The 12,168-nt window shown below is 39.6% G+C and overlaps 1 protein-coding gene across 1 annotated transcript in view; it reads right to left on the bottom strand.

The window, feature by feature from the left end:
* The window catches only part of DIP2C (DIP2 disco-interacting protein 2 homolog C (Drosophila)), a 693,228-nt gene that overhangs the window by 162,616 nt on the left and 518,444 nt on the right, over window positions 1–12,168 (bottom strand). The window contains exon 22 of the mRNA XM_006887669.1: window positions 11,464–11,665. Within this exon, the coding sequence (XP_006887731.1) occupies window positions 11,464–11,665 (202 nt within the window). The remainder of the gene's footprint in view (window positions 1–11,463; window positions 11,666–12,168) is intronic.

Raw genomic sequence — 12,168 nt, forward strand, 5'->3', positions numbered from 1 at the left:
AACATATGTGGAAGTCAATGAAGGTGCTACTGTGTTAGAACATCTTAGGGGAGCTCTGGTGGCCTAGTGGCAAGAAGCTGCTGCACAGCAATCCCAGAGGAACACGGTTCAAATCCACCAGATGCTCTGCCGGAGAAGGAGGTGCAATATCCTCCTGTACCAGTCAGATCTGATTTGACAGTACACGCACACAAAATAAAAAAACAAAACAAAAAACAAACAGAACATCTAAGAGTTAATTGTATTTGCATGGGAAATTAAATACTCTTGTACTCTGTGTCTCTGTTTAATAGTCATTAGCATTCTATCTTTAGTATCTGTTGACAAATGCCCTAACATTCTCCTTGGTGATTTAGGGCTTGCTGGGCAAAACCAACTTGAAAATTAGCCTACACTTTTATGCAGGTTTATCCACAATCTTTTTAAGATTTCAAACTAGGATGAGGAAACCTTTTTTTAGTGCCCCCTTTGCTGCTATGTAACAGAAGGATGGGTAATCTCCTCCCAAGTGATTTACATTCTGTGAAAACCCACTGGATGGTCAGCTGTGGGCTGGTTCAGAAGCAATGGCAACAACAACAACAATCAGTGGGTTGAGGATTTCTGTAAGTGTTTGCAATATCTAAATGCAATGTTAGGGGCCTCTGGATTCTGGTGTGTAGGAAGTTGTGCTGCCAACCCAAAGGCACTTGATTTGAACTCACCAGCTACTCCTAGGGAGAAAGGTGGGCTGAAAACCTATTGAAGGGTCAACTTTGCCTCAGTTCAGACTCAATGGCAATAACAACTTTTTGAACTCATTTTTCCAGCTGTGCTTAGGAGACAGGACACTATTTTGCCGCACTTCATTTTTAAAGAAAAAATAATTCACCATGATCAAGTGGGATTCATAACAAGTATGTAAGAATGGTTCAACATAACAAAAACAATCAGTGTAATTTATCACATTAACAAAGGAAAGAACAAGAACCACATGATTCTATCAATTGATGCATAAAAGACCACTGACAAAATCCAACACCTTTCCTGATTAAAACACTCAACAAAATAGGATTAGAGAGGAATTTCCTCAACATAGTAAAAAGTAAATATGCAAAGCGGAGAGCCAATATTGTTCTCAATGGAGAGAGACTAAAGGCATTCCCTTTGAGAAAAGGGACTAGGCAAGGATGCCCACTATCACCTCTCCTGTTCAATACTGTATTGGAAGTCTTAGTGATAGCAGTAAGACAAGAGAAGGAAATAGGAGATATCCAAATTGGCAAAAAAGAGGTAAAATTATCTCTATATTGCAGATGATATGATGGTATACTTAGAAAACCCTCGAGACTCAGCAAGAAAAGTACTGGACATAGTTGACCAATTCAACAAAGTGGAAGGATACAAATACAGAACTGAAGCTAAAAACCCCCAATACCCATCACAATAGCTAATCACAAGATTAAATATGTGGGAGTAAATCTAACCAGAAGCACAAAGGATCTATTCCAAGAAAATTACAAAACATTACTACAAGAAACAAAGAGGCCCGGAGAAATGGAAGAATATATTCATGGATAGGAAGACTCAATAGTGTGAAAATGACAATACTACCAAAGGCAATTTATACATTCAATGCATTCCCAATACAAATATCAATTCCATTCTTCAATGAGATGGAAACAGCAATTTTTTGAAATTTCCAGTTTCTTTTGGAATGGAAAGAGACCCCCAATAAGCAAAGCACTACTTAAAAAGACAAACAAGGTGGGAGGCATCTCACTCCCTGATTTCAAATCCTACTTCACTGCCATGGCGGTCTACACAGTGTCATACTAGTACAATGACAGACACATAGATCAATGGAATAGAATTGAGAACCCAGAAATCAGTCCATTTACCTATGGACAACTGATTTTTGATAAGGAGATGAAATCAGGTAAGTGGGAAATGACAGCCTTTTTAACAAATGATGTTGGCAAAATTGGAAAACTAACTGCAGAAAACTCAAGCAATATCCCCACCTCACTCCATATACAAAGCCCAACACAAATGGATCAAGGACATAGGACTAAAACCAAGGACTATAAACTTCATTAAAGCAAAGTCTGGAAAAACTCTAGAAGCCCTAATCTACAACATACAGTCTTTCAAGCATCCTGAAAAACCTACTATCAGGAGAAGATAAAATAGGTGAATGGGACCTTCTAAGAATAAAATTCCTATGTACATCCAAAAACTTCTCCAACAAGGTAAAAAGGGAAGCCACAGACTAGGAATAAATCTGGTAATGACATGTGTGATAAGGGACTTATATGAAGAATCTATAGGATACTTGAGCACCACAATAAATTGCAGTACATTGTAAATTAAGTACAGTACATTGTAAAGTGGACACAGGATATGAACAGACAGGTCCCCAAAGACGACATTCAGATGGTGAACAAACACATGAAGAAATGTTCAAAATCCCTACTTCTAAGAGAGATGTAAACAAAAACAACTAGGAGATACCAACTCACCCCAGTAAAACTGACAAAATCTAATAGAAAAGCAAACAATAAATGCTGGTGAGGTTGTGGAGAAACTGGAATCCTTATTCACTGTTGGTGGGAGTGTAAAATGGTGCAACCACTATGGAAAGTACAGCATTACACTTTCTCAAAAATTTGGAAATAGAAATACCATTTGACTCAGCAATTCCACTACAGGAATATACCCTAACGAGACCAGAACTGCCACCCAAACAAATATATGCACACCCATGTTCATTGAGGCTTTGCTCACAATAGCAAGGAGTTGGAAAAAAACACAAGTGCCCATCAACAAATGGAGAAGCTGTGGTATATTTGCACAACGGAATACTATACTGCACTGAAAAATAAGGAACTAATGAAATATTATGCAAAATGGGTGACACTAGAGGACATTATGCTGAATGAAATATCTCAGACACAAAGGAACAAATACTGCACAATGCCATTGTTTTAAAGCAGGACTCACATTGGGGTTAGAAGGAACTAAGAAAATAGGGGACAAATAATGTATACTGCATTGAAATGAATGAGAAAGAGAACTGTTTGAAAGGCATAAACGATTAGGTATTGTTTTCATGACAAGTTCAGAATGGGAACTACATGGTAGAATGGACTAGGGCAGGTGGGGGTGGGGTGTGACTGTATAATAATATTGTTGTTGTTATGTGCCGTCGAGTCGCCTGCGACTCATAGCGACCCTATGTACAACAGCCCTAAACTCCACTCTGTCCTGTGCCAATCGCACTGTCTCTGACACTCCTATCCCAATTATCCCAGTCACTGAATCAATCCACCTCATAGAGGGCCTTCCTCTCCTGCGCCGTCCCTCCACCCTCCCAAGCATGATGTCCCTCTCCAAGGACCGGTCTCTCCTCACTACATGTCCGAAGTAAGTTAGACGGAGCCTCAGAATCCTTGCCTCCAAGGAGCCACCCGGTTTAACCCTCTCCAGGACAAATCTATTTGTTTTCCTAGCAGTCCATGGTATTCTCAGTACTCTTCTCCAGCACCACAGCTCAAAGGCATCAGTTCTCCTTCTATCCTCCTTGGTCATTGTCCAACTCTCTGATGCATAACAGGTGATTGCGAAGACCATGGCCTGTATCAGACGCACCTTAGTCTCCAGAGAGACACCACTGCTCTTCCGCACTTTGGAGAGGTCCCTAACAGCAGACTTTCCCATGGCAATGCGCCTTTTAATTTCCTGGCTGCTGGTGCCAAGACTGTTGACTATGGAGCCAAGCAAACTAAATGAAAGTATTTATTTATTTTACTTTTCAAAGAGAAAAATCCAACTGGGGGGAAGGGTGGGCAGGGAGAAAAATATGCAACAATGAATGAATAGAAATCCAAAGCTTCTATAAACTTTCATTAAAATTTCAATAAAAAAAGAATAAATTGTTCTTAATAATTCATTTAATCCCTAGTTGCTTTTGAGTCAATTCCATCTAAATTTCAAGATCATTTTAGATATGTTTGAAGCAATGAAAGCTGATGATTGAAGACCAGATGAGTTGTGGGTTGTTATCAAGAATATCATCCATGGAGAAAGCAAAAGGTAATTAGAAAAACAAAGGAGAGAGAGGAAAAAAATGAAATGGAAGTCTGAAGAGATTCTAAAAATTGCCCTGGAATGCTGAGAATCTAAATCAAAAGGAAGCACACAGAAAAAGCAAAGAATTATAATGGAATGTGCAGAGAACTGTAATTGGATAATAAAAAGAGAAGAGCTTACTATGTCTCTTTCTTTTTTTTTTTTTTTTCTATTTGTTTCAGAGTGTCTGACCTACTATGTCTCTTTCTTAAGCTGAGAGAACAGAAAAACAAATTTAAGCCTCATGTTGCAATGCTGAAAGATGCTGTGGGCAACATACTGAATGACTCAGAAAGCATCAAAAAAGATGGAGGGGAAAACACATAATCACTGTGCCAGAAAAACTGATTGACTTTGAGAAATTTCAGGAAGTACTATATGAACAGAAGCCAACAGTAATAAACGAGGAAGTAGAAAGAGCATTGAAGGCAATGGTAAAAAATAAGGCCCCAGGATTCATTGGGATATTAACTGACTTGTTTCCATTAATAGATGCAGCCTTGGATGCACTCAACAGTTTATGTCAGGAAATTAATTAGAGGACAGATGTCTGCTAATCGATAGCAAGTGGTCCATGTTTGTTTCCATTCCCAAGAAAGGTGATCCAACTGAATGTGGAAACTACTGAACACTAATCATTAATATCACATGCAAGCAAAATACTGCTGGAAATCATTAAAAAATGGTTAAGAGAGTACATAGATAGGGAATTGTCAGAAATTTAAGCAAGATTTAGACGAGGCTGTGGCACTAGGGATATCATTGTTGATGTCAGATGTCTCCTGGCTAAAAGTAAGTAATACCAGAAGAACGTCTATTTGTGCTTCATTGACTATGCACATGCATTCGACTGTGTGGATCATAACAAACTGTAGCTGACACTGAGAGGAATGGGAGTCCCAGAGCACTTTATTGTGTTCATGTGGAACCTTGACCAGGAGGCTGTAATGCAAATGAAGCAGGGGAACACTGCATGGTTTAATGTTAAGAAGGGAGTGTGTCAGGGTTGTATTATCTCTCTGACTTACTCAATCTGTATGCTGAGCAAATTATCTGGGAAGCTGGACTCTATTAAAAGGAATATGGCATCAGGATTGCAGGGAAACTCATAAATTACCTGCATGATGCAGATGAAATAAACTTACTTGTTGAAATTAAGGAGGACTTGAAGCACTTGTAGAAGATGAATGCAGCTTTTGATGTGGATTGCATCTCAATGACGAAATCAAAGATTCTTAAACTAGACTGATAGGCAACATTATGATGAACAGAGACGGGACTGAAACTGTCAACAACTTAATCTTGCTTGTAATCTACAATTAACACCCTTGGTACCAGCAGCCAGGGAATAAGAATACAGTGCACTGGGAAAATCTGTTGTTAGTAACCTCTCTAAATTAATGAGGAGTAATGTGATTCAGGACATAGTCTTTTCAATCACTTGCTATGCATCTGACAACTAGACAATGAATAAAGATAAAAGAATAATTATAACTTTGAGCTGTGGTGTCGGAGAAGAGTATTTAACATCCCATGGATGGCCAAGAGAACAAATTGATGTGTCTTGGAGAAAGTACAGCTGGAGTACATTTTGGAGGCAGGAATGATGAGTCTTCACCTCACATAGTTTGGGCATGCTCCTAGGAGGGGCTAATCCTTGTAGAAGGCATGATGTTGGGAAGGGGGGAGGGTTGAAAGAGAGGAAGACCCTCACCCTGGTAGATTGATATGACTACAATAGGCTCTTGTGTGTTGGAAAATATGAGGATGGTGCTGGATAGAACAGGGTTCAGATCTTTTGTTCATAGGGTCGCTATGTATCGTGGTTGACTCAATGGCACCTAAGAACAACTCCTTAGCTGCAGTGAGATGGGTGTGAAGGAACACTCCAACAGTGTTAGCAGTTTTCTTATAATGTGAAAACCCCAAAATGGAGATGTAGCCTAAAACAAATATATTTGAAATTCACATTTATTCTATCTTCCTATAGTCTTCTTTGAGATTTACAAATCCATAAATCAGCAAATTCATTGCCAGTAGTGCTGAACTCTCACCATACCATTCTTGGTAACTTCATGCAGAGATAAGGCAAAAATTTCATGTAAATAAACCAAGATGCAGTCCTGAATGGGCAGCAGTGTTTCTCCCCTCTCCACACTGGGGTTCTCTGGGGACTGTCCCTCGCATGGGCCTGGAGAGATTTCTCCCTAACTATTCTGAGAAAATATATGGCAGAGAAAATTAAAGCTGTCATTGTTGTAATATTTATAAAACTGTGACAAACCCAACTCATGGGTGAAAGTCTCTCAAATTTTTTCCTCAAGTAAGAAAATGCCATAGCTAAATGAACACTAATTCACCAAGTGGACAGTTACATTTTCTAGAATGTAACTACACTTTAAGAGGTCTGTGTCAAGCATTTTACATTTGAGATACAGGATCTTAAAAAAAAATATTTGCTTTGGCCACCAATAATATTCTTTCACAGAGTCATAAAGGATTTTTAAACGGGCCTTGGAATGAACGCAATTCCATTAGTATGACTCATAGTGACTCTAAGAATGCTGTCCTATCCTGTGCCATCATCACACTTCCTGCCACATTTGAGCTCACTGCTGCAGTCACTGTGCCAATCCATTTGGTTGAGGGTCTTCCTTTATTTTACCACCCTCCACCTTTCCAAGCTTGATGTCCCTCTCCAAGGAATAGTCACTCCTAGCAACATGCTCCAAGTATGAGATGAAGTTTCATCTTTGCCTCCAGGGACTCTGGCTGCACCTTCTCCAGTGCATATCTCTTGGTTCTTTTGGCCATCCATGTGGGATGTTCAGTGCTGTTTTCCTGCACCACAGACGAAAGGTATCCATTCTTCTGTCATCCTAATGCACTCCAAGTGCTCAGATACATAACAAGTGACTAAAAAGACCATGGCCTGAATCATGCTCACCTTCTTCAACTGACATCCTCTATTTACAACCATAGCAAATGAGGCCCCGAGAAAAATCTGATCTAAGGTAACATCACAGATTATTTATTAGCAGAGTTAGGAATATCTACTGATATCCCTTACAGGCCCTTTTCTCCTGTACCACAGCTGCCATGTAATATTTGCTGGAAAAGTATTTAGAGTGTTTTTTTCCCCTTCAAAGATCGCAGAATTGCACAACCCCTTAATATTTAATGAAAAAAGATGGAACACCAAATTTCTTACAGATGGGGCATCTGTTTGGCTGTTGTTCTTTAAAGTTCCCAATCACAATAGACTCCACTTAGTACATTACAGTATTAGAGTAGGAAGGTAACATATCCCCAGGATGATCTTTGCAGCAATCAATCTCTAAGTGAGAACGCTATGCAGGCACCTGCCAGCTCGCATCGCCAGGGCACAATGAGTGGCACCAGTGCCTTTACTTAGCATGTCTTTCCTTCTGTCAGGTGTCGTGACATGTATTAGCTAACCCTGCAGTGATGGGATCACATCACATATCTGCAGATGTTGAAATCTACCATGAGCACTTCACCCCAGATCCTGTCAGTAATTCACATTCATTCCTTCATATTTGGAACCACTGGCTGCCTGGGTCTGGGCCATGAGCTTCTGTGATAAAGAACTTCCATTTTACACTCAAGGATGTCCTGCTGAGTTCCCGCACTATTGTAAATTGTAATATCACAGATACAAACATGCCTACATAGAGGAATTGTATTGTTCCCAAGGTGGTTTACATTCTGAGATAACAGGAACTAAAGAGGTGATCTTTCATCCTTTTATTATGCTCAATGCTGCATAATGCTCTGGGTTTTTCAGAGATACACTAACTGAAGCTATTGTACCCATAGAATTTAAAGGATCCTTGACTTCTACGATACATTGCACTACAACAATCACGTGAAGCATATTCAGAGAATAAAACATGAAAAGGAAAAAGGAAATAGAGAAGGCATACTAATTTAGAACACCTAGAACATAGAAAAGCAATTTCGAAAAAGCTGAAATAATTCAGAAATGACAGAGAAATGATACATATAAATTTAATTTGCCTACAAAGCAAAAAATGACAACAGTCTGTATTTTTTTAACAGAAAAGAACACTTACTTGTTATATATTAATTGTATTCTGATAATTATGCCAAAAAATCCTTTGCGCTAGATATTGTTGTTGTAGGTGCCATCAGGTTGACTGTGACTCAGAGAGACCCCCAACAACAGGCCTGAAGCGTGTCCCACCCTGCACCCCCGCAGGAGCTCTGTCAAGCTCAAGCCTGCGGTAGTAGTCACCATCTTGGTGAGGATCTTCCTCTCCTCTGCTGATTCCTCTACCTTCCCCAGCATGACCTCTCTCTCTAAGAACTGGTTCTTCCTGAAATTATGTCCACAGTAAGATGAAGTTTCAAAACTTTTGTCTCTAAAGTGCACGCTATTTGCACTTCCTTTAAGACAGATCTGTCGTTCCTTTGGCAGTCCACAGTGTATGCAGTACTCTGCCAAAACTACAATACCAAGGCCTCAATTCTTCTGTCATGCTTATTCACTGTCTGGCTTTCAGATGAACAGGTTGTTATGTACCACTGAGTCAGATTTCACACATGCTCCTTCTATCAGGTTTGACACCCTTGCTACTGTGTGTCATCAAGTTGGAACCAATTTTCAGAGGCCATAAATCTCATGTAAGTAAGACTGTTCATCTTTCTTCTATGGATAAGCTGGTAGATTGGAACTGAGTGCCCTTGGATTAATAGTACAATTCTTTTACTGCAAACTCACAGAGATTCCTAGATGCAGAGGAAACAACTGAAAATGCCATGGCAAGGATCAGGTGAACCACAGTCTTTAAACTATATCCTTGCTCTTCAGAACGAGTTGTATAGAGTTTACAAAGTAAAAGATTTAGAGTCAAGCAATTTTAATTACGTTTTCTGTCTGTTATTCAGTACTGACCTGTATGTATTTAGGATGATCAATTTTCCCTCTAATCATCAACTTCATCACCTTTATTGTGCGAATAATGATCCCATTCTATTTCATCTTCTCTCTCTCCTTCTTACCCTAACCCCTCTCCTGCTGGTTAGAAACCAAATCACAGTTGACCCTTCACAGGGTTTCTGAGGAGACTGCCATCTTTCTTGGAGACACTGATGAATTCTGACTACCAGAGAGCCGTGGCCTTCGGGTTAGCATCATAAGCCCTGCCCTAAGACCAGGACACCAGAGCTCCCTTTCACCTGAAGGGCTTTTTATTTGTGAGGTTGTCAACAGAACCATGAAACCTCAGGAGTTTATTTGTCACATCCAGAGTGTGGCCCAAACTGGAATTTTTTCAGAACGGTTAATATGTTTGCCATAAAGTGTGTCACACTCATCTGTGAGCTCTATTGCTGTCGTTATGTACTGCAGAGTCAGAGCTGACCCACAGCTGATCCTAGGACACTTCCAAATGCAGCTTTGTCCTGAATACTAGTGTTTCAATGTGGAAAAGCATAGTGTTTTCTGAAATAAATTATGTGTTGCAATGTTTTCTGTAAAGAAACAGAATAAAATGACAGAGCTCACTGAATTCTAGAGACTTTAACAATCTGAATGAAGGATGATTTTTGAAGTTTGGCTTCAAGTTTTTGATGTCTCTGAAACCCAGGCAATTGGAAGAAAAGGAAATAACTTCATGCCTTAAACAGGAAAGCCTCCACTGAGTTTTGAGAGGCAGTACATCATAGGCAAGGTGAGTGCCTGCAGAAGAGCTGGTGGATTTGAACCGACTGCCTTCGGGTTCTTAGTGCAGCTCCTTACCATTGAGCCATCAGAGGCCCCTGTTGCTGTTAGATGCTCTCAAGGTGGCTCTGACTCATAGTGACCCTAAGTACACTTAGGTATGCAAGCATCTGGCCTTGTGCCATCGTCTCAGTCTCTGCTATCCTTGCACCCACTCTTGCAGTTGCTGCAGGAAGGAAGAGTTCTTTTTGGTGGCCCTCTACTTTACTAAGCATCATGATGTCTTTCCCCAGAGCCTGGCCCCTCCTGGTAACTACTTTTAGGGGTCTGGTCTAAATCTTTGCTAATAGGACATTCTTTATCAGATGGTAGCAAGCTGATTCAGTTGAAGTTAAAACAAAATAAGGAGTTTGGGGTAACAGCAACATTACCATGAGTGAGGGTACAGATTCAACAACTTAAGTAGCCTCACATTCTGGATTTCTACCACATTCTAACTGTGCGCCTTAAATAAATGACATAACTTCCCTATGGTTCACTGTCCTCATTTGTAAAATTAGGACACATTACAAAACTGTGCTGAGAATTAAACAAATTAACATACATATACGTATCTATGTCTATTTATTAACGAACTTAATTTCATATGTGTATGTGAGATATTTTATATATAAACATCGGCTTGTCTGTGAAAAGCACTATATGTTATTATTTTCCCAGTATAAGCTTTTGTTAAAGATATTATAAAGGTTTTTGTGCACCTCAGCCCCAAGGTATCTGTGTCTCCTTTAACACAGTGAAGAGTTCCTTCCTCATGATCCAGTATATTCTTATAATAATTACCCATTCACTGACACTCTGTGTGCAACATTTAAGATATGAGATGCAGGTCAGATAGTAAAAATAATATGTTCCCCAAACTTTCAAACTCAACTCATTGTCATCACGATGAAACCAACTCACAGCTGACCCTCCAGCAGGTTTTCAGAGGTTGTAAATCACATGGGAGAAGGACACTCAATCTTCTCCCAGAGAAATGCTGGTCGATTCAAACCAGTCACCTCTCAGACAACACCAAAACTCTCCATGGACTATGCCTCCAGAGCTCCGTGGGGAGCACTACACAAATAATTACTATTATAACAACTTCAAAAGCACGACCATCATCATGCATTTGTGGAATTCTTCACATACTTCAAAAAGGTTTCACATTATGTTACCTTGCTTTGATTCCTGAGATAGCCACAAGAAACATGTGAAGGAAGATTCTTCTCATTTTTTATGTGAGAAAAGGATGACATGGAGAGGTTCTGTTCCTTGCCAAAGGTCAACAGTCAGCAAGTGTGTGAAAACCCAATGGAAATTGTTCAGCTCCAAATCAAGCATTTGCTTTCACATTGAGAAAACGGAAGTTCTTTCAACTCACATGCCTACTGTACTCCTTTGCTTTGAGTAAACTTTGTCCCCTTGGGTAGAAAAATATGGTTTGTAATGAGTCCATTTACTTTTTAGGGATGTGCAGACCATGTAAATAAGATGAAAACAGCTAAGAATGACTGGTATTCTTAACAACTTGAAACTGACGAAACAAGATTCTTGGTGGCCAATTGAGTTAGCAGAAAACTTATCAGGGCATTTAAACATACCTGGTTGCTTTTGTCGAGGTTTAGGTAAATTCGTGACACAAGTATGTGGACACATCAAGACGTTGCAGGGGTGAAGGGAGCCTTCCAGGAAGAGCTGCTTAGTTTCTGACAAATGTATTCCTCCCAAGGGGGTTTTAGGAAGGGTGTTTGCTGGAACCAAAGCCAGGCAGTAAACTCCAACTTGATGTATGCTATCAATTGCCTAGAAATTCAGAAAAAAAAATACGCTGTAATAGACAATATAAACAGAAACATTCACAAGTGCAAAGCTACAACACACAAAACTCCATGCCACACTTACTATGTTCTTCCCAGTGTGAAAATATGAAGAGTAAGAGAAAGCATTGTCTTACTTAAAGTGATGTGAACCAAAACTCAATATGCATAATTTATAGTTACCAGGGATAGGAAAGGCAAAAAAAATCATGAACAAGTTATAGACATTTATGCTGGGCAAAGGGAAAGATGAGTTGATCAGACATTGTAAATAATGGATTACATTTTTGTTGGTGTTCTGTATCATCAAGTCAGTACTGTTTCTTAACTGACCCTCCAGTGGGTTTAAGAAGCTGTAAGTCCCATGGGATAAGACTTTCCGTCTTTCTACCAAGGAGTAGCTGGGAGATTTGAACCATGTGTCTGTGCATTAGTACTAAAGATCCCCCATATTTAGTTAATTATAATTAATTATTTAGTTCATTATAA

The sequence above is a fragment of the Elephantulus edwardii genome, unplaced genomic scaffold (genome assembly GCF_000299155.1).
Source record: "Elephantulus edwardii isolate Elephantulus edwardi_28Jun2011 unplaced genomic scaffold, EleEdw1.0 scaffold00060, whole genome shotgun sequence".
Classification (NCBI taxonomy): Eukaryota; Metazoa; Chordata; class Mammalia; order Macroscelidea; family Macroscelididae; genus Elephantulus; species Elephantulus edwardii.